Raw genomic sequence first — 22,912 nt, 5'->3', positions numbered from 1 at the left:
CCCCCCCGCGGCACTGATGTGTGTGGCCCGCGAGCCCGGCACTTCTCCGAGGTGCCGGGCTCATTTGTCGGGCGAATCGACCGGTCAGCGGTCGGCTGCAGGCAGCTCCTCCTTAACAGAAGGAGGAGGCCTGCAGTACCCCAGCCTGCCGCACCGCATCGGGTGCCGCAGCGGGGGATTAGCGCCGCAAACCTGCATTCAGCGCCCATAGCGAGGCGCTGAAACCCTCCATTAGCGCCCGCAGCCGTCTGGGCGCGGGGCAGCTGAATTTTTGGCGGGCGCAGCGGCAATTATCGCGGGCGCAAAATTTCGGGCGCAAAAGCCCTGGCGGAGGCAAACCTAATTTCTAGGCCTCTCTGTTTTAATTTCCCCGCTCTATGAAGGTAATTTTGAAATTGGGTGACAGTGTAAATGTCAAGTCGAATGAAAATCGGGAGAGCTGTATAATGTAGAATTCCACAGATTTACGACCCCCTGAGAGAAGAAATTCCTCCTCATCTCAGTTCTAAAAGGGCGACCCTTTATTCTAAAAATGATGCCCCCGAGTTCTAGATTTCCCCACAAGGGGAAACACCTTCTCTGCATCTACCTTGTCGAGCCACCACCTTCTCCAGCGGCAATGAGGGACGGGCAATAAATGCCGGCCTTTGCCTGCGACGCCCAGATCCCGTGAACGAATATAAAAAAAAAACAAATGTTGCTCTGTCTTGACTCCACCTACCTCTCTATGTGGAGCTTCTGCGCTAACAGCCGCCAGTCTTTGCCTGAAGCACTGGGAACGTCAAAGGTGGAACAGATTTTCTGTCTGATGGAATATGGGATCTTAAACGCTTTGGGACCGGCTAAAGTGGCCACACCACTTGCAGCCTGTGCACAGAAGTGAACAGCTTCTCTCTCGTCCTGTAAGAGCAGACAAGCGTGTTTAACGACGGCTCTCAACTGTAAAGAACAGTCACATTATTTTCCAGCTAACTTTTATATTGAAAAGAAAATTACTTCCTTACACAGGGGGGAGCCCACAGGCCAATCCCTCAAAGTGCAGACTCCAAAAATATTGTCAAGTACAGGAAACTCTTTGTTACCCGGCACCGACGGGACCGGCATGGTGCCGGTTGATCAAGAAGTCTGGATTACAGAGAGGTATAGTAAAAGGTACGAGAGCTCCGTACACAGCAACAAATCCAGGCTTCCCTGTTGCTTTGCAACAGCTGCAAGAACCCCGGCCACAGACCAAGCATCCCTGTTGCTTAGCAACAAGTGCAGAAACCCCCGATTACACAGCCAAGAATCAAGAAACGGCCACTAATATGAAGAAAAACTTAACTGAACCGACTCCTGAATTTTGCTGGTTAACCGAGATTTCCGGTTGTTTGGGTGCCGGTAAATCGAGAGTTTCCTGTACCATTCTCATGCTGATACATCATCTAAAGAGCCGTCTCCACACTTGAAAAGTTCATCAATTCTGAATGCCTCATGGTAAACCCCTGAAAGTAAGTGAATATTACTGACTGGCAGCATAACTAAGACCGCCTATTTCCACCTCCGTAAGGTCGCCCGTCTCCGCCCTTGCCTCAGCTCATCCGCTGCTGAAACCCTCATCCATGCCTTTGTTACCTCTAGACTTGACGATTCCAACACACTCCTGGCTGGCCTCCCACATTCCACCCTGCGTAAACGTGAGGTCATCTAAACCTCGGCTGCCCCCGTGTCATAACTCGCACCAAGTCCCGTTCGCCCATCACCCCCTGTGCTCGCTGACCTACATCGGCTCCCGGTTAAGCAGCGCTGCGATTTCAAACATTCCCATCCTTGTTTTCAAATCCCTCCATGGCCTCGCCCCCTCCCGATCTCTGCAAATCCTTCAGCCCCACAACCCCCCCCCGAGATATCTGCGCTCCTCTAATTCTGCCCCCTTGTGCATCCCCGATTATAATCGCTCCACCTTTGGTGGCCGTGCCTTCAGCTGCCGAGGCCCCAAGCTCTGGAATTCCCTCCCTAAACCTCTCCGCCTCGCCACCTCTCTTTCCTCCTTTAAGACGCTCCTTAAAACCTACCTCTTTGGCTAAGCTTTTGGTCACCTGCCCTAATTTCTCCTTACGTGGCTCGGTGTCAAATTTTTTTGTCTTATAATACTCCTGTGCAGCACCTTGGGACGTTTTACTACATTAAAGGCGCTATATAAATACAAGTTGTTGTTGTTGGCAGAAGAGTTGGCAGTGCGATGCTGTGCATGATTTGCCTGGTGTCCCTCCACCCGGTACCACTCGCAATCAGCTCATAGGTAGGCAGATATATTGGATGCAATGAGGTATGCAGGATACTGTGCTTGCATTATTATACTCTTTATTAAAAATCTCGCAGGAGTGTCTCTTTCCAGTATGGCTGTGTCCAAATAATTACTAGATATTTGAAACTCATTGAAACTTATAACATTCTAACAGGACTAGACAGACTAGATGCAGGAAGGATGTTCCCGATGGCGGGGGAGTCCAGAACCAGAGGTCACAGTCTAACGATAAGGGGTAAGCCATTTAGGACAGAGATGAGGAGGAATTTCTTCACCCAGAGAGTGGTGAACCTGTGGAATTCTCTACCACAGAAGACAGTTGAGGCCAATTCATTAAATGTATTCAAGAAGGAGTTAGATATATTTCTTAGGGCTAAAGGGATCAAGGGGATATGGGGAGAAGGCAGGGACAGGGTACTGAATTTGGATGATCAGCCATGATCTCATTGAATGGCGGAGCGGGCTTGAGAGGCCGAATGGCCGACTCCTGCTCCTATCTTCTATGTTTCTATGTTTCTATTTAGACGTTAAAATGAGCTGAAAATGCTTTGAGGAAGTTGGGCTTTTTTTTTACATTCTTTTCCAATTCTGCTGTGTAAAGGCTCTGTTGTGTATGTACCCTTAAGAGAAGAACTGATTTTATACTGCAGTACCGGCAGTGACCACACCTGTATAAAAAGCCCTAGCAGGCTTCTGTATTTCAGTCTTGAATTACTCTCTGTTCAGTAAATACCTGTTTTATTGTTCTCCTGCAGTCTGAGTATTATTGATACCCGGACACTACACTGGCGACGGGCAGGTTTGAACTCACCTGCAGTACTGCATCACCTCACGGGGATCTTTTCCCTGAAGAGAAGCTTCTTGGAGGTCGAAGTCAGAACGGCGGGCGTCGACCGCGGGTAACCGCCCAGGGATCCATCGGAGAGATGCAGGGGAGACTGTGGAGAGCTGGGCCTGGCTCCCCAGTCAAGGTGTTCCAGCAAGTCGTGCTGGTAGCAGGTAGTGCGCTGACCCTTCCGGACTGCGGCGGGCTCGGGCTCGATCGAGCGGCTCTGCAAAGGGGCCGTGCAGCGTCGTCGGGAGGAAGAGAGAGAGGGTGGAGCGCACAGAGCGCGGTCGGTGCTCAAGAGCAGGGCAGCGTGGAGAGGATAGAACGCGGGGAAGGAAAAGTGAGACGCGCCGAAGCCGTGGGTCGCCGCCATTACCCTGTAGAACGCTAGGAGCACCGTGGCAGCAAGGGTAAGAAGGAAAAGCGCGGGAGACTGGACCACGTATGTGGAAAGAATTGAAGTGTACTGCAATGCCAATGAGGTGGCCAATGGAAAGAAGGCGTCGGTATTATTAAATTTGATGGGCGCGAGAACGTACGGCCTATTGCGGAATTTAATTACCCCAGCTAAACCAATGGAGAAAAGTTTTGAAGAGATTGTTAATATCTCACAGGAACACCTAAACCCTACACCGCTTCTGATAGCAGAAAGATTCAAGTTCCATAAAAGAAACCAGCACAAAGATGAAAACAATGCTGACTATCTTACGGAACTACGCAAGTTATCGTAGCACTGCCAGCTCGGAGCAGGACTGGCAGACACCTTACGGGATAAGTTTGTCTGCGGGCTCCAGAGTGAAGGAATCCAGAAACGACTACTTTCGGAAAAGGACCTGATGCTAGAGCAAGCTTTCAGCGTGGCAGTATCCTACGAAGCAGCAGCACGGGGAGCTGCGGAAATACAACAGAAACCACAAGAATACAGCGCTAACGAAATGGCGTATGGAGCAGAAAAGTGCTATCGCTGCGGCAGAACAACCCATGATCAGAAGGACTGCTGGTTTAAGGACAAAATATGCAGGCAATGCGGGAAAATGGGACATATAGCAAGAGTCTGCAGGTCGGGAAAGAAAACCAACACGACAAGAACTACTAAGGAAAAGTACAAGAATGTAAAAAAAATGACAGACAGTAGTTCGGAAGATCAGGAGAGTGATAATGACTCCGGGAGCAGGAGACTAAGTTGTCTAAAGTTACACAACGTGATCACAAAGGAGGATCACCGAACCATTTGGGTCACCCTCATGATAGCAGGGTCCCAAGTAAAGATGGAATTGGATACAGGATCAGCCCTAACTGTCATGAATCGATGAGACTATGAGCGGCTATTCTCACACATACCCTTGAAGGACACGTCCATTGTATTGAAGACATACACGGGGCAAAAAGTCTACCCCAGAGGAAAAATAAGGGTGCCAGTTAAATACAACGGCAAGGAAACACAGAAACTGTATCTATATATACTACAAGATGGAGGACCACCATTATTGGGACGTGAATGGATCCGAAAAATACAATTGGATTGGCATTCCATTCAGGCGCTAACTGTGACTGACAAAAAGGATGATGACGTCACACCTGGACGACTGTCAAAAATTCTAACTGACGCGAAAGAGGTGTTCCAACGAGGACTTGGGACTCTAAAAGGAGTAAAGGCAATGATAAAAATCGAAGATAACGCAAACCCAAATTTTTTTTGAGGCCAGACCGGTACCGTACGCGATCCGCCCAGCCGTTGAACCAGAACTGGAGAGTCTGGAGCATTTGGGTGTGCTGTCCAAGGTGGACTGGAGCGAGTGGGCCACACCCATCATTCCTGTAATGAAGAAATCATTGAGCAGCATGCCAGGGGAGCCGAAGAAGGTTCGCATCTGTGGAGACTTCAAGGTAACTGTGAACCCAGTCCTGCACACAGTACAATATCCTCTTCCACGGATAGAAGATATTTTCGCCTCACTATCTGGAGGGAAATGCTTTACGAAGATTGATCTGGCCCAAGCGTATCTACAAATGGAGGTGGAAGAAGCATCTAGGAAATACCTCACCATAAACACTTACAAAGGCCTTTACCAGTACAATCGACTGGTATTCGGGGTAGCATCAGCCCCGGCTATTTGGCAGAGGGCGATGGAACAAGTCCTGCAAGGGATCCCGGGGACCCAGTGTTATTTGGACGACAGCCTGGTTACGGGCGAAAATGACAGTGAACACCTTGCCAACCTGGAGCAGGTGCTCACTAGATTACAGGAATATGGGCTACGAGCCAACCGCCCAAATGCGAGTTCTTCAGGAGACAAATCTCATATTGTGGCCACATGATTGATGAGGAAGGGTTGCATAAGTCACCAGACAAGATTGAGGCTGTAGTCAAGGCTCCAGCACTGGAAAATGTGTCGCAACTGAGGTCGTTCCTTGGGTTGGTGAACTACTACCATAAGTTCTTGCCGAATTTATCTACAATTCTGCACTCACTGAACGCCCTGCTGCAAACTGGAGTAACATGGAAATGGAGTGATGAGTGTAAGCGTGCCTTTCAGAAATGTTAATGCCTAATCACTTCAAAAGAAGTATTGGCCCACTACAACCCAACACTACCGATTCGGTTGGCATGTAATGCGTCTCCCTACGGCATTGGAGCGGTGCTGTCACACAAATTCCTTGACGGTTCAGAGAGGCCAATAGCCTTTGCGTCGTGCTCGTTAACCTCAGCCGAGCGTAACTACACCCAGATTGACAGGGAGGCCCTTAGCCTGGTGTGGGGGGTGAAGAAGTTCAATCACTATCTGCACGGGCAGAAATTCACCCTACTGACTGATCATCAGCCCCTGGTCTCCATTTTTAACCCAAAGAAGGGCGTTCCGGTGATGACGGCGCAACGGCTGCAAAGATGGTCACTTTTTCTAGGGGCACATCAGTACGACATAGAGTACAAGGGTACGAAACAGCATGGAAACGCTGATGGGCTGTCGCGCCTACCGTTGCCTATGGTAGAGGAAGCACCTGCAGTGGACCCTGTTGAGATATTCCATGCGACCATAGTCGAATGTCTGCCTGTTACAAACTCAAGTATAGAGAAGGAAACCCGAAATGACCCGACACTCTCTCGGGTCTATGATTTGACGGTGAAGGGATGGCCAGCACATGGTGACTCACTGTTGCCAGCATTCTCGCCAAGGAGAGAACAGCTGTCAGTGTGCCAGGGGACCTTGATGTGTGGATCCCGAGTGGTAATTCCACCCAAGTTGAGAGATAGAGTGCTCAATGAGCTTCATGAGGGTCATCTGGGAGGGGTAAAAATGAAAAGCCTAGCCAGGGCGTTTGTGTGGTGGCCGGGAATCGATAAAGAAATCGAGGATATGACCAAGAGATGCACAGGATGCCAGAAGGTCCAAAACACTCCACCACAGGCCCCGCTACACCCATGGGAGTGGCCCTCATCTCCATGGCAACGGGTACACATTGATTTTGCTGGTCCATTTATGGACTCAATGTTTCTAATCGCCGTGGATGCCCACTCGAAATGGCCAGAGGTCATCAAAATGTCCTCCACCACCACGGAGAAAACTATTGCAGTCCTACGGACCATCTTCGCCAGGAATGGCTTGCCAGGACAGATTTGCTCCGACAATGGGCCACAGTTTGTGTCCGAGGATTTCCGGAGGTTTCTGAGGAATAATGGGGTGAAACATTACACGTCTGCCCCATATCATCCAGCCACAAATGGATTGGCTGAGAGGTTTGTTCAGACCTTTAAAAAGGCAATAAAGGCGATGTATAACGACGACATACCACTACAACACAAGGTAGATAATTTCTTGTTTGCTTACCGGAATGCGACACATGCAGTCACCAACCAAGCTCCAGCCATAATGTTCTTCAACCGAAGGCTAAGATGTCGCCTGGATTTGCTCAAACCAAACATAAGACGAGATGTTGAGGATAAGCAATTCCAGCACATCAATGAGAAGCCAACCAGGAGCTTCAAGATAGGGCAACCAGTCTTGGCCCGCGACTACCGAACAGAAAAATGGCAGCCAGGAACGATATGCACACAGCAGGGATCACTAATGTACACAGTGGACGTTGGAGAGAGCATCGTGAGATGCCATGCTGACCAGATTCTAGAGTCACAGGAACAAGCCAACCCTATGCCACGAGCATGTGCACCTGGTAATGAACCCGAAGTACAGATTGCGTCTACCTCAGAAGCAGTGGTATTGGAAGCTGATGAACCAACCAATGACAATGAGCCAGAATCGACTCCGCCGCAAGAACAGGATACTCGAGAAAGGCACTATCCAGTCAGGATCAGGAAGCCTCCTCAAAGACTGAACTTATAAATAATTATTTCAGTTGATGTATATAGTACAGAGAAAATTGTAATTGTAATTAGTTATTATTTAGTTGTTAAATGAATGTTATGTACTGTTTATCTAAAAGGGGAGGAATTGTTGTATATGTACCTTTAAGAGAAGAACTGATTTTATACTGCAGTACCGGCAGTGACCACACCTGTATAAAAAGCCCTAGCAGGCTTCTGTACTCTAGTCTTGAATTACTCTCTGTTCAGTAAATACCTGTTTTATTGTTCTCCTGCAGTCTGAGTATTATTGATCCTCGGACACTACAGGCTCCTCCGGGGAAGGGGGGAATAAAACCAATTGAATTAAAATATCCTTTCCAAAAATGCCTCAAGAGCTGCTAGTTCTCCTTCCCATACAGGACCTCAATTATTTTTAATAACTTTTATTATTACATTTTTGAAATACACCTCAACTGCCCTGGCTGGGGAGTCTAGAACCAGGGCTCACAGTCTCAGGAGAAGGGGTCGGCCATTTAGGACTGAGATGAGGAGGAATTCCTTCACTCAGAGGGTGGTGAATCTTTGGAATTCTCTAGCCCAGAGGGCTGTGGAGGCTCAGTCGTTGAGTATATTTAAGGCTGAGATCGATAGATTTTTGAATATTAAGGGAATCAAGGGATATGGGGATAGTGCAGGAAAGTGGAGATGAGGTAGAAGATCAGCCATTATCTTATTGAATGGCAGAGCAGGCTCGAAGGGCCAAATGGCCGACTCCTGCTCCTATTTCTTATGTTCTTATATGAAGAGATGAATCCAATATACAGAGCAATGCTGTTGTAAGGCTGCGCAAAGAGCAAACCTAGACTAGTTATGGACCTGAGAGGAACAGGGCTCCAGTCAACTGAGGGGGAAAAAGGCTTAAGCTTCCTCAACGCAGATTATGCCAACTGCCAATAACATTCCCTCCAAGAACTCGCTGAAGGCCACAAAGAAGGCGCAGTATTGTACTGTGGAGTGGGCTTTCTCTCGAGAAAGGGAGGAGATCACTGCATCGGAAGAGTAATGAAGTAACACTCTCCTGCAATCCCTTCAGCCCTTATTGCAGATGCTCTTGGACAGGGTGATGGATGTCTAGGACACAGCTCCCAGGGAGACAATTGATGAGCTTTTCATGGGCATATATCGTCGTTAACGCCGATTCTTAGGGGATTCGGTGGTGTAGTGATTATGTTACTGAACTAAAATAACAACAGAAAATGCTGGAAAAACTCAGCAGGCCAGGCAACATCTGTGGAGAGAAATTAGAGTTGACGTTTCGGGTCGAAACCCTTTTTCAAAACTGGAAAGGAAATAAAATAGATCGAAGGCAGGGCTGCGATAGAACAAAAGAAGTAAAGAGACATTAAGAGGTATTCAAAACCAGACGAGATGGTGATAGGACAGTGGAGACAAAAGACGGCAAGATTAGGTGTGAAGTGTACTGGCAGGATAAGAGACAGCTGCCATGTGGGAGAGAGAAGAGAGAAAAAAAGGGAAAGGTGGGGGGGGGAAGGGAAGACCCAAAACAAAGGGGTGGAAAAAAATATAAGTAAAAATGTGTAATAGGGGCCAAGGTTATGATCTGAAATTGTTGAACTCGATATTGAGTCCAGAAGGCTGCAGAGTGCCTAATCGGAAGATGAGGTGCTGTTCCTCGAGTTTACGTTGAGCTTCCGTGGAACAATGCAAGAGGCCAAGGACGGTGAGGTCCGAGTGGGAATGGAGCGGTGAATTAAAATGACAGGCAACCGGAAGCTCGGGGTCACCCTTACGGACTGAACGGAGGTGTTCCGCAAAGTGGTCACCCAATCTGCGTTTGGTCTCCCCAATGTAGAGGTTACTGAACTAAATGTCTGGACTAAGTAATCCAGGGAATGTGAGTTCACAATCCCACCATAGCAGTTTGAGAGCCTGAATTCAGTTAAAAAAAAAATTGGAAATAATAGTGTACATAAAAGCGGGTCGTCGTAAAAACCCAATTGGTTCTTTTCAAAGGAAATCCGCCGTCCTTACCCGGTCTGGCCTATATTTGACTCCAGTCCCTCACCAAACTGGTTGACTCATAACTGGCCTCTGAAGTGGCTGAGCGAGCCGCTCAGTTGTGTCAAACATTGGGCGACTAGGGATAGGTGGTAATAACAACTTGCATTTATATAGCACCTTTAATCTAGTAAAACGTCCCAAGGCGCTTCACAGGAGCGATTATCAAACAAATTTTGACACCGAGCCACATAAGGAGATATTAGGACAGGTTGCCGAAAGCTTGGTCAAAGAGGTTGGTTTTAAGGGGCGTCTTAAAGGAGGAAAGAGGGGCAGAGAGGTTTAGGGAGGGGATTCTTGAGCCTAGGGTCCAGGCAGCTGAAGGCATGGCCATCAACAGTGGAGCGATTAAAATCGGTGTTGGGCAAGAGGCCAGAATTGGAGGAGCGCAGATGTCTCGGAGGGTTGCAGGGCTGGAGGAATTTACAGAGACAGGGAGGGGCAAGGGCCGTGGAGGGATTTGAAAAAATGGATGAGAATTTTAAAATCAAGGCGTTGCTCAACCGGGAGCCAATGTAGGTCAGCGAGCACAGGGGGTGATGGGCGAGCGGGACTTGGTACAAGTTGGGATACAAGTTGGGACAGGGGGCAGCAGAGTTTAGGATGAGCTCAAGTTTATGGAGGCTGGCCAGGAGTGTATTGGAATAGTCAAGTCTAGAGGTAACAAAGGCATGGATGAGGGTTTCAGCAGCAGATGGGTTGAGGCGGGGCGGATACGGGCGATATTACGGAGTTGGAAGTAGGCGGTCTTGGTGATGGAGTGGGTATGTGGTCGGCCTTGCCATCGGCGCCCACATGAATGAATTTTTTAAAAAGACCTTTTATAATGCATCAGTATGAAAACAGTACAGTTATGGAGTGTGCAGTTTGTTGAAATCAGGCACCACCCAGTAACGGCCCAAGTGGACAGCACTTGACAAAGGAAGGCTATACTGTGAAGGGGCTAGGCTTGGTTCAATCACAGAGAGCACCTTTCCCCTGTGAATGGAGCGTTTTCACAGAGCATCTGGATCCAATTAATCCATATGCAAGACTGACAGAATCTGTAAAGCAGCTCCTGTCAAGGTCTAAAGAAAGGATCACAACGGAGAAACTACAACAGCTTGGGTTCAGAAGGACGAGCCAACATGGACCCGGCCTCCTGCAGAACCACACCTCAGAACACTCACCCTTGAGGGCCGAGGATCTAAAACTATGGATTCTTGTACAGCACCTTTCAAAAAAAAACAAAGTAAAACCTGCACAGGATCTTTAAAAAAATATATATATATCAAAGGATATCTCGCACTCAAACCACAAAAAAAATTCAAAGCACATTTCATAGAATCTTATAGCACAGAAGGTGGCCGTTCGTCCCAATGTGCCTGTGGTGGCTCTTTCAACGAGCCATCCAATTAATCCCCCTCTCCTGCTCTTTCCCCAAAGCCCTGCAAAACTTTCCCTTTCAAGTATTTATCCAATTCCCTTTTGAAAGTTACTATTGAATCTGTTTCTCCGCCCCTTCAGGCAGCGCGTTCCAGATCACAACAATTCGCTAAGTAAAAATATTCTCCTCATCTCGTCTCTGGCTCTTCTTGTCGATCATCTTCAATCTGTGTCTTCTGGTTGCCAACCCCCCTTCTGCCAGTGGAAACAGCTTCTCCTTACTTACTTATTCAAAACCCTTCATGATTTTGAACACCTCTCTCAAATCTCCCCTTAGCCTTCTCTGCTCTAAGGAGAATAAGCCCATCTTTTCCAGTCTCTCCACGGAACTAAAAAAATCCCTCATCCCTGGTGCCATTCTAGTAAATCTCCTCTGCGCCCTCTCTAAGGCCTTGATATCCTTCTACTTAAAGATATTTTGGTATAAAACTGGCATTGCTGCCCGATTTTCATTCCCGTGGTGCCTATGACAGGCAGAAAATCCGCAACGCCAATCACACGGCCAGGCGAAAAGCTGAAAGTCTATCCCACAATGTTTTCAGGAATGGTTTTCTATGCCATTTAATATTGAATGACATAAAGTTGAACAGGGGGCATTTATTTTGTCACAGATTGAAACATAGAAACATAGAAGATAGGAGCAGGAGTAGGCCATTCGGTCCCTCGAGCCTGCTCCGCTATTCAATGTGATCATGGCTGATCATCCAAATTCAGTACCCTGTCCCTGCCTTCTCCCCATATCCCTGGATCCCATTAGCCTTAAGAAATATATCTAACTCCTTCTTGAATATATTTAATGAATTGGCCTCAACTGCCTTCTGTGGTAGAGAATTCCACAGGTTCACCACTCTCTGGGTGAAGAAATTCCTCCTCATCTCTGTCCTAAATGGCTTACCTCTTATCCTTAGACTGTGACCCCTGGTTCTGGACTCCCCCGCCATCGGGAACATCCTTCCTGCATCTAGTCTGTCTAGTCCTGTTAGAATGTTATAAGTTTCAATGAGGTCCCCTCTCATTCTTCTAAACTCCTAATCGAAACAGCAAGGTAATTAAAAAATGGCAACCAAATGGATTTGAAATGCCCTCAAAGAATTGACGTTTCAAGTGCTCGAAGCTGTCTCCTTAGAAACTGTCTTGTAGGCTTGTTCATGGTGCCAGAAAATGATAGATTAGCAATAGAGCAATTCAAGACAAAATATCGATGCCGTGGGGAATGCTTCACACTTACAGTGAGCTGTAACCTTTCTTTTCTGACAGATTTGTTTAAAATCATGACGGGTTTAGATAGAGTAAATAAGGAGAAACTGTTTCCAATGATCTGAAGGGTCGGTAACCCGAGGGCACAGATTGAAGCTGGTTGGCAAAAGAACCTGAGGCGACAGGAGGAAAAACGTTTTCTACGCAGCGACTGGTGAGGATTTGGAATGCGCTGCCTGATAGGGCGGTGGACACAGATTCAATAGGGGCCTTCAAAAGGGAATTGGATAAATACTTGAAGGAGAAAAAGTGGGAGGGATCTGGGGAAAGAGCGGGGGAGCGGGACTAACTGGGTTGCTCTTCGAAAGACTCGATGGGCCGAATGGCCTCCTTCTGTGCTGGACGATTCTATGATTTGGCTCTCGCACTGGTCTCCAGTTCAACCCCAAATCTATGTTGCCTAGGGAACTTTGGTTGTGGAATTTACCTCAAGGATGGGGGTGTTGAGATGAAAGATCTGCTCATCGCCCTTGAGCTGCCGGATGCAGATCTTACAGGAGAGTTGCGTTGTTGCGGAGTTGAATCTTTCCACTCTAAAGGCACATGGCAGTGGCTGCTGGTTCCTGCACCATATATGGGAAAAGGCAAATTCCTGCTGGAGATAGAACACAGAATCAGTCTCCCTTTGGAAAATACGTTTTTTTTTAAAATAGATCGACATTGGCGAGAGTAAGGAGATTAATCTCTCTACAACTCCTAAAACTGAAGGACAGGATAGAACTTACTGACATTGGGAAAGAGTACATTGAAAGGTTGATGTGATGAATATATTTCTGATGATCAAAGGCCTGGAGAATACAGATGTAAGCAAGTTGACTCAAAGGGTGTCCATGGAACTTAACAATATGACCATAAAATTAGCAATCAAAAGAGAGTAGTGGATACGTAGAACTCTCCATAAAAGTGCTTCAAGATGTATTGATTGACATACATTAAAAAAAGCACTGGAAAAACACCTGGCAAAGATTGGGATTGATGGTTGGAAGGTTAAATACAGACGCAGAGCCAGAGGGTTAGACCTGGAGTACTGTGTCCAATTTTGGCCTCCTTACCTAAGGAAGGATATACAGGAAACTTTGGTTTATCCGGAGGTTGTATGTCCGGAAACCTTGATCTAACGGCAGAAATCAGCAGCCGTTTTGGTTAGGTTTTTTTTCTTCTCCTAGCATTTTTTTTTAACAGTCAGGCTCTGGAAAGCGTCTCTGTAGCTTAGCAACAGCTTCAGAGACGCTTCCAAGGTACGGGCCGAGTGTTTACAAGCTGTTGCTAAGCAACAGTGTTTGTTGTCAGATACGGAGATGAAAACCTCCGTATCCTTCAACATTAGCGCTGGTCTATCCGGAAGTTCTGATAGATCGGCAGCAGCTCGGTCCCATTGGTGCCGGATATCGCGAAGTTTCCTGTACTTGCCATAGAGGGAGTGCAACGAAGGTTCACGAGATTGATTCTTGGGATGGCGGGACTGTCGTATGAGAAGAGATTGAGTAAACTCGGCCTGTATTCTCTTGAATTCAGAAGAATCATAATCATAATCATAATCAACTTTATTGTCATTGTTAGTGCACAAGTGCAGTACAACGAAATGTAGGCTTGCGGCTCCCGAGAGTGTACATTTAGATTAAGACATTTAAACATTCAACATTCATTTGGCTTGTAATACATTAACATAAACATAACCATAATAAAGTGCATTGGCAGATGTGCAGGCTTTAGAGTTTATTTGTGGAGTTCAGTAGGATGACAGCCCTGGGAAAGAAGCTGTTCCTAAATCTGGTCGTTCGGGTGCGAATGCATCTGTAGCGTCTCCCACATGGCAGGAGGGCGAACAGACTGTGGCTGGGGTGGGTAGGGTCTTTGATGATGGTCCGTGACCTCCGTAAACAGCGTTTCTGGTATATGTGCTCTATGGTCGGTAGCCGGGTGCCGGTAATGTGTTGGGCAGTTTTGACTACCCGCTGCAGGGCTTTCTGGTCATAGTAGCTACAGCTGCCATACCATACTGTGATACAGTTCGTCAGGATGCTCTCTATTGTGCAGCGGTAAAAGTTAGAGAGGATCAGGGGTGACAGGTTACATCCCTTCAGCCTCCTTAGGAAATATAGTCGCTGCTGGGCCTTCTTCACCAGAGAGGAGGTATTGAGGGACCAGGAGAGGTCTTCCGTGATGTGGACTCCGAGGAACTTAAAGCTGTCCACCCTTTCCACCACAGCCCCATGGATGTGGATGGGGGTGTGACTTCCGCCTTTCGACTTCCTGAAGTCCACAATGATTTCTTTGGTTTTCTTGATGTTAAGGGCCAGGTTGTTATCGGCGCACCACTTCACGAGATGCTGGACCTCCTCCCTGTAGGCTGACTCATCGTTGTTGGTGATCTGGCCTACTACCATGGTATCATCCGCAAACTTGATGATGGTGTTGGAACCATGAACAGCCACACAGTCGTGGGTGAAGAGGGAGTAGAGGAGGGGGCTCAGCACACACAAGAATGAGAGGGGGTCTCACTGAAACATACAAAATTATTACAGGGCTTGATAGGATGGATGCTGGGAGAATGTTTCCCTTGGCTGGGGAGTCTAGAACTAGGGGCCACAGCCTCAGGATAAAGGGTAGGCCATTCAGGACTGAGATGAAAAGAAATTTCTTCACACAGAGGGTGGTGAATCTTTTGAATTCTCTACCCCAGAGGGCTGTGGAGGCTCAGTCATTGGGTATATTCAAAACAGAAGTCGACAGATTTCTGACTAGTAAGGGCATCAAGAGATATGGCGATAGGGCCGGTGAATGGAGTTGAGGTAAAAGATCAGCCATGATCTCATTGAATGGCGGAGCAGGCTCGAAGGGCCGAATGGCCGACTCCCGCTCCTATTTCTTATGTTCTTACATTGGGCACCTTGGCGCCTCCCGTTAGCGCCTCGGGGGGGGGGGGGCAGTAATGGGGCGCTAATCACTTACTGCCCGGGCGCGGCGAGAAGATCGACTCCCGCGATATTTGGCGGGAGGTTTGCGGCGGCGGTATGGCGTTGCGCCCCGATCTCCTTCGCCCGGAGAGCGCGACGTCATCACCGTGACATCGTCGCCCCCAGACCCGAACGACGGTTCCGCCCCCTGCAGCACCGCCGGGCGAAAACACCGGCAGCTGCAGGAGGCGGCCTTGATCGGGAGGCCGGGCGCTTCAGTGTGTGGGGGCGGGGGGGGGGGGCGGTGGGCGGGGGGGGGCGATACTTAAAGGCGAGGTGGCCGAGGTAAGTGGAAAAAAAAATCTGAAATGCTCTTTCTGGGATTTTTTTTCATTTCTCTTCACCAACGCTCGATCAGCCCGGCACTCTGCTGCAGCGCATCGGGCTGATCGGGCCGGATCGCGGCCGCCGTCGGGGACCAGGTAAGTATTCCCCCCGCAGAGCCTGCGGCGATGGCCCTTCCCTTTAAGGGAGGGAAGGAGCCTTCCAACGCGGCGGCGCTGCACGGCCCATTGAGCAGCGCTGCTCACCTCCCGCCCCGCCTGCTGCCTGTCACGCTCCAGGAAGGAAGTGGGGCGCTTGATTTAGCGCTTGATCCACTTCCTTCCTGGAGCGCAAAACCGAATTTTTTTTAAAGTTGAGAAATATTAGCGCCAGGTGCTAATTTTTCCAACTTTTAAAAGTTAGCGCCTCAAACGGGGCTATAATGAATTTCTCCCCCAGAGTGTCAGCTGTGGCTCCGTTAGTAGCACCTTCGGTTGAGGGTTCAAGGCCCGCTCCAGAGACTTGAGCACAAAAATCTAGGCTGACACTCCCAGTGCAGTGCTGAGGGAGCGCTGCACTGTCAGAGGTGCCGTCTTTCGGATGAGACATTAAACCGAGGCCCCCGTCTGCCCTCTCAGGTGGACGTAAAAGATCCCACAGCCACGATTGGAAGAAGAGCAGTGGGAGTTCTCCCCGGTGTCCTGGGCCAATATTTATCCCTCAATCAACATCACAAAAAACAGATTATCACATTGCTGTTTGTGGGAGCTTGCTGTGCGCAAATTGGCTGCCGCGTTTCCAACATTACAACAGTGACTGCACTTAAAAATCACTTCATTGGCTGTAAATCGCTTTGGGAGGTCCTGAGGTCGTGAAAGGCGCTATATAAATGCAAGTCATTCTTTCTTTTGCCTCCTTTGTGGAGAAAATTTAATAACCTGTTTTTTTAAGACATTTTAATGGAGAACAAAATGGCATCCGAGGGCAGCCGATTTTGTCACAAACACAAATTCGGTCCTGGGAACACCAATCTTGATGGGCCTGTGACCTTACGCACTTCTCAATCTGCTAACGAGCCTCTTTAGTGGTAGAAACCATGAACAGTTCAGGCGGTGAGCTACAAGCCACGTGATACTTAAATCCCTCCGGGAAAACAAATCCCCCAAAGATTACCCGTGAGACTCTGCGAGTAATAAGAATTCCAATTGTTGGGTCGAAAACTATTTGGGTGATAGCCATGCATTCATTCGTGATACTATTGACATCATTTACAGGACCACGTACCCGTCGGGCCCTCTCTGCTCCTCACAATTCTGTCTTCGAAAATTCGTACAAAATTTTAATCAATTGAACTTACGCTTTAACACGGATTCAGGGCTAAGGGGCGATTTTACAACTTTGCTTTGCCAGGAGTGTAACACTGGAAATTCGGGAGCGTGCTGTGCAACGTTCCCGTTAAGCTGCCCGGCCGCGTGGCGGTCTGGAGGTCCCGCGCAGGCCGCTCACCGGCTTTTAAATGGAGTGGGGTGTGTGTGTGGGGTGTGTGTGTGGGGTGTGTGTGTGGGGTGTGTGTGGGGTGTGTGTGGGGTGTGTGTGTGGGGTGTGTGTGTGGGGTGTGTGTGTGTGGGGTGTGTGTGTGGGGTGTGTGTGGGGTGTGTGTGGGGTGTGTGTGGGGTGTGTGTGGGGTGTGTGTGGGGTGTGTGTGGGGTGTGTGTGGGGTGTGTGTGTGGGGTGTGTGTGTGGGGTGTGTGTGGGGTGTGTGTGAGGTGTGTGTGTGGGGTGTGTGTGGGGTGTGTGTGAGGTGTGTGTGTGGGGTGTGTGTGAGGTGTGTGTGTGGGGTGTGTGTGGTGTGTGTGTGGGGTGTGTGTGTGGGGTGTGTGTGGGGTGTGTGTGGGGTGTGTGTGGGGTGTGTGTGGGGTGTGTGTGTGGGGTGTGTGTGTGGGGTGTGTGTGGGGTGTGTGTGGGGTGTGTGTGGGGTGTGTGTGAGGTGTGTGTGAGGTGTGTGTGTGGGGTGTGTGTGTGGGGTGTGTGTGGGGTGTGTGTGGGGTGTGTGTGGGGTGTGTGTGGGGTGTGTGTGGGGTGTGTGTGGGGTGTGTGTGAGGTGTGTGTGTGGGGTGTGTGTGTGGGGTGTGTGTGTGGGGTGTGTGTGGGGTGTGTGTGGGGTGTGTGTGTGGGGTGTGTGTGGGGTGTGTGTGGGGTGTGTGTGTGGGGTGTGTGTGTGGGGTGTGTGTGTGGGGTGTGTGTGTGGGGGTGTGTGCGGGGGGGTGTGTGGGGTGTGTGTGTGGGGTGTGTGTGTGGGGTGTGTGTGTGGGGGTGTGTGCGGGGGTGTGTGTGGGGTGTGTGTGTGGGTGTGTGTGTGGGGTGTGTGTGTGGGGTGTGTGTGGGGTGTGTGTGTGGGGTGTGTGTGTGGGGGTGTGTGCGGGGGGGTGTGTGGGGTGTGTGTGTGGGGTGTGTGTGTGGGGTGTGTGTGTGGGGTGTGTGTGTGGGGTGTGTGTGTGGGGGTGTGTGCGGGGGGGTGTGTGGGGGTTGTGTGTGGGGTGTGTGTGTGGGGTGTGTGTGTGGGGTGTGGGTGGGGTGTGTGTGGGGTGTGTGTGGGGTGTGTGTGGGGTGTGTGTGTGGGGTGTGTGTGTGGGGGTGTGTGCGGGGGGGTGTGTGGGGTGTGTGTGTGGGGTGTGTGTGTGGGGTGTGTGGTGGGGTGTGTGTGCGGGGGGTGTGTGTGGGGTGTGTGTGTGGGGTGTGTGTGTGGGGTGTGTGTGTGGGGTGTGTGTGGGGTGTGTGTGGGGTGTGTGTGTGGGGTGTGTGTGTGGGGTGTGTGTGTGGGGTGTGTGTGGGGGTGTGTGTGTGGGGTGTGTGTGTGGGGTGTGTGTGTGGGGTGTGTGTGTGGGGTGTGTGTGGGGTGTGTGTGTGGGGGGTGTGTGGGGTGTGTGTGTGTGGGGTGTGTGTGGGGGTGTGTGGGGTGTGTGTGGGTGTGTGTGGGGGGTGTGTGTGGGGTGTGTGTGTGGGGTGTGTGTGTGGGGTGTGTGTGGGGTGTGTGTGGGGTGTGTGTGGGGTGTGTGTGTGGGGTGTGTGTGTGGGGGTGTGTGCGGGGGTGTGTGTGGGGTGTGTGTGTGGGGTGTGTGTGTGGGGGTGTGTGTGTGGCGTGTGTGTGGGGTGTGTGTGCGGGGGGGTGTGTGGGGTGTGTGTGGGGTGTGTGTGGGGTGTGTGTGCGGGGGGGTGTGTGGGGTGTGTGTGGGGTGTGTGTGGGGTGTGTGTGTGGGGTGTGTCTGTGGGTGTGTCTGTGGGGTCTGTGTGGAGTGTGTGTGGTGTGTGTGTGGGGTGTGTGTGGGGTGTGTGTGCGGGGGGGTGTGTGGGGTGTGTGTGGGGTGTGTGTGGGGTGTGGGGTGTGTGTGTGGGGTGTGTGGGGTGGTGTGTGGGGGTGTGTGTGGGGGTGTGTGTGGGGGGTGTGGGTGTGGGGGTGTGTGTGTGGGGTGTGTGTGGGGTGTGTGTGTGGGGTGTGTGTGGGGTGTGTGTGTGGGGTGTGTGTGTGGGGGTGTGTGTGGGGTGTGTGGGTGGTGTGTGGGGTGTGTGGGTGGGGTGTGTGTGTGGGGGTGTGTGGGGGGTGTGTGTGGGGTGTGTGTGGGGGTGTGTGTGTGGGGTGTGTGTGTGGGGGTGTGTGTGGGGGGTGTGTGTGGGGTGTGTGTGTGGGGTGTGTGGGGGGGTGTGTGTGGGGTGTGTGTGTGGGGTGTGTGTGTGGGGGTGTGTGTGGGGGTGTGTGTGTGGGGGTGTGGGGGGGTGTGTGGGGTGTGTGTGTGGGGTGTGTGTGTGGGGTGTGTGTGGGGGTGTGTGTGGGGGTGTGTGGGGGTGTGTGTGGGGGTGTGTGTGTGGGGTGTGTGTGTGGGGTGTGTGTGTGGGGTGTGTGTGGGGGGTGTGTGGGTGTGTGTGGGGGTGTGTGTGGGGTGTGTGTGTGGGGTGTGTGTGTGGGGGGTGTGGGGGGTGGGTGTGGGGGGGGGGTGTGGGGGTGTGTGTGTGGGGTGTGTGTGGGGGGTGTGTGTGGGGGTGTGTGGGGGGGTGTGTGTGGGGTGTGTGTGTGGGGTGTGTGTGTGGGGTGTGTGTGGGGTGTGTGTGTGGGGTGTGTGGGGTGTGTGTGTGGGGTGTGTGTGTGGGGTGTGTGTGGGGTGTGTGGGTGTGGTGTGTGTGTGGGGTGTGTGTGGGGTGTGTGTGTGTGGTGTGTGTGTGGGGTGTGTGTGTGGGGTGTGTGTGTGGGGTGTGTGTGTGGGGTGTGTGTGGGGTGTGTGTGTGGGGTGTGTGTGTGGGGTGTGTGGGGGTGTGTGGGGGTGTGTGTGGGGGGTGTGTGTGGGGTGTGTGTGTGGGGTGTGTGTGGGGTGTGTGTGTGGGGTGTGTGTGGGGTGTGTGTGGGGGTGTGTGTGGGGTGTGTGTGGGTGTGTGGGTGTGTGTGGGGTGTGTGTGGGTGTGTGGGGGGTGTGTGTGGTGTGTGTGTGGGGTGTGTGGGGTGTGTGTGTGGGTGTGGTGGGTGTGTGTGGGGTGTGGTGTGGGGTGTGTGTGGGGTGTGTGTGTGGGGTGTGTGTGTGGGGGTGTGTGTGGGGTGTGTGTGGGGTGTGTGTGTGGGGGTGTGTGGGGGGGGTGTGGGGGGGTGTGTGGGGTGTGTGTGTGGGGTGTGTGTGTGGTGTGTGTGTGGGTGTGTGTGGGGGTGTGTGTGGGGTGTGTGTGGGGTGTGTGGGGGTGTGTGGGGTGTGTGTGGGGTGTGTGTGGGGGGTGTGTGTGGGTGTGTGTGGGGTGTGTGTGTGGGGTGTGTGTGTGGGGTGTGTGGGGGGGTGTGTGGGGTGTGTGTGTGGGGTGTGTGTGGGGGGGGTGTGTGGGGTGTGTGTGTGGGGTGTGTGTGGGGTGTGTGTGTGGGGTGTGTGTGTGGGGTGTGTGTGGGGTGTGTGTGGGGTGTGTGTGGGGTGTGTGTGTGGGGTGTGTGTGGGGGTGTGTGTGGGGGGTGTGTGTGGGGTGTGTGTGGGGTGTGTGTGTGGGGGTGTGTGTGGGGTGTGTGTGGGGTGTGTGTGTGGGGGTGTGTGTGTGGGGTGTGTGTGGGTGTGTGTGGGTGTGTGTGGGGTGTGTGTGTGGGGTGTGTGTGGGGTGTGTGTGTGGGGTGTGTGTGTGGGGTGTGTGTGGTGGGGGTGTGTGTGTGTGTGTGGGGTGTGTGTGGGGTGTGTGTGGTGTGTGTGGGGTGTGTGTGCGGGGGTGTGTGGGGTGTGTGTGGGGGTGTGTGTGTGGGGTGTGTGTGGGGTGTGTGTGTGGGGTGTGTGTGTGGGGGTGTGTGCGGGGGGGGTGTGTGGGGGGTGTGTGGTGGGGTGTGTGTGGGGGGGGTGTGTGTGGGGTGTGTGTGGGGTGTGTGTGGGGGTGTGTGTGTGGGGTGTGTGTGGGGTGTGTGTGCGGGGGGGTGTGTGGGGTGTGTGTGGGGAGTGTGTGTGGGGTGTGTGTGTGGGGTGTGTGTGTGGGGTGTGTGTGTGGGGTGTGTGTGTGGGGTGTGTGTGTGGGGTGTGTGTGTGGGGTGTGTGTGGGTGTGTGTGTGGGGTGTGTGTGTGGGGGGTGTGTGGGGTGTGTGTGGGGTGTGTGTGGGGTGTGTGTGTGGGGGGGTGTGTGGGGGTGTGTGTGGGGTGTGTGTGGGGTGTGTGTGTGGGGTGTGTCTGTGGGGTGTGTGTGGAGTGTGTGTGGGAGTGTGTGTGTGGGGGTGTGTGTGGGGTGTGTGTGCGGGGGGGTGTGTGGGGGTGTGTGTGTGGGGTGTGTGTGTGGGGTGTGTGGGGTGTGTGTGTGGGGTGTGTGTGGGGTGTGTGGGGTGTGTGTGGGGTGTGTGTGTGGGGGTGTGTGTGTGGGGTGTGTGTGGGGTGTGTGTGGGGGGGTGTGTGGGGTGTGTGTGTGGGGTGTGTGTGTGGGGGTGTGTGTGGGGTGTGTGTGGGGTGTGTGTGGGGGGTGTGTGTGGGGTGTGTGTGGGGGTGTGTGTGTGGTGTGTGTGGGGGTGTGTGGGGTGTGTGTGGGGTGTGGGTGGGGGTGTGTGTGGGGGTGTGTGTGGGGTGTGTGTGGGGGTGTGTGTGGGGGGTGTGTGTGGGGGTGTGTGTGGGGGTGTGTGTGGGGTGTGTGTGTGGGGTGTGTGTGGGGTGTGTGTGTGGGGTGTGGTGTGTGGGTGGGTGTGTGTGGGGTGTGTGTGGGGGTGTGTGTGTGGGGTGTGTGTGGGGTGTGTGTGTGGGGTGTGTGTGTGGGTGTGGTGTGTGTGGGGTGTGTGTGTGGGGTGTGTGTGTGGGGGTGTGTGTGTGGGGTGTGTGTGTGGGGTGTGTGTGTGGGGTGTGTGTGTGGTGTGTGTGTGTGGGGTGTGTGTGGGGTGTGTGTGTGGGGTGTGTGGGGGTGTGTGTGTGGTGGTGTGTGTGTGGGGTGTGGTGTGGGGTGTGTGTGTGGGGTGTGTGTGGGTGTGTGTGTGGGGGTGTGTGTGGGGTGTGTGTGGGGTGTGTGTGTGGGTGTGTGTGGGGTGTGTGTGTGGGGTGTGTGTGTGGGGTGTGTGTGGGGTGTGTGTGGTGGGGTGTGTGTGTGTGGGGTGTGTGTGGGGTGTGTGTGTGGGGTGTGTGTGTGGGTGTGTGTGTGGGGTGTGTGTGTGGGGTGTGTGTGTGGGTGTGTGTGTGGGGTGTGTGTGTGGGGTGTGTGTGTGGGGTGTGTGTGTGGGGTGTGTGTGTGTGGTGTGTGTGTGGGGTGGTGTGTGGGGTGTGTGTGTGGGGTGTGTGTGGGGTGTGTGTGTGGGGTGTGTGTGGGGTGTGTGTGTGGGGTGTGTGTGTGGGGTGTGTGTGTGGGGTGTGTGTGGGGTGTGTGTGTGGGTGTGTGTGGGGTGTGTGTGGGGTGTGTGTGTGGGGTGTGTGTGTGGGGTGTGTGTGGGGTGTGTGTGTGGGGTGTGTGTGTGGGGTGTGTGTGGGGTGTGTGTGTGTGGGGTGTGTGTGGTGTGGGGTGTGTGTGTGGGGTGTGTGTGGGGTGTGTGTGTGGGGTGTGTGTGGGGTGTTGTGTTGGGGTGTGTGTGTGGGGTGTGTGTGTGGGGTGTGTGTGTGGGGTGTGTGTGTGGGGTGTGTGTGTGGGGTGTGTGTGGGGTGTGTGTGTGGGGGTGTGTGTGGGTGTGTGTGTGGGGTGTGTGTGGGGTGTGTGTGTGGGGTGTGTGTGGGGTGTGTGTGTGGGGTGTGTGTGGGGTGTGTGTGTGGGGTGTGTGTGTGGGGTGTGTGTGTGGGGTGTGTGTGTGGGGTGTGTGTGTGGGGTGTGTGTGTGGGGTGTGTGTGTGGGGTGTGTGTGTGTGGGGTGTGTGTGGGTGGTGGGGTGTGTGTGTGGGGTGTGTGTGTGGGGTGTGTGTGTGGGGTGTGTGTGTGGGGTGTGTGTGTGGGGTGTGTGTGTGGGGTGTGTGTGTGGGGTGTGTGTGGGGTGTGGGTTGTGTGTGTGTGGGGTGTGTGTGGGGTGTGTGTGTGGGGTGTGTGTGTGGGGTGTGTGTGTGGGGTGTGTGTGTG

General features: G+C 52.3%; 1 protein-coding gene across 2 annotated transcripts in view; it reads right to left on the bottom strand.

Annotated features, from left to right (window-relative positions):
- Positions 1 to 22,912, bottom strand: part of LOC147097912 (netrin receptor UNC5D-like) — a 743,147-nt gene that overhangs the window by 8,572 nt on the left and 711,663 nt on the right. The window contains exons 15-16 of one of the 2 annotated variants that reach the window (XM_085970980.1): positions 12,608 to 12,775; positions 722 to 900 (exon numbers count right to left, since the gene is read on the bottom strand). In XM_085970980.1, coding sequence (XP_085827106.1) covers positions 722 to 900; positions 12,608 to 12,775 — 347 coding nt within the window. The remainder of the gene's footprint in view (positions 1 to 721; positions 901 to 12,607; positions 12,776 to 22,912) is intronic. The other variant, XM_085970983.1, reaches the window with a different exon arrangement.

This window comes from Somniosus microcephalus, chromosome 30, assembly GCF_052327205.1.
Source record: "Somniosus microcephalus isolate GS21.2 chromosome 30, FLI_Smic_1.0, whole genome shotgun sequence".
Taxonomy (NCBI): domain Eukaryota; kingdom Metazoa; phylum Chordata; class Chondrichthyes; order Squaliformes; family Somniosidae; genus Somniosus; species Somniosus microcephalus.
The sequence above is the reverse complement of the archived record's forward strand: the minus strand, read 5'-3'. Positions and strand labels throughout refer to the sequence as shown.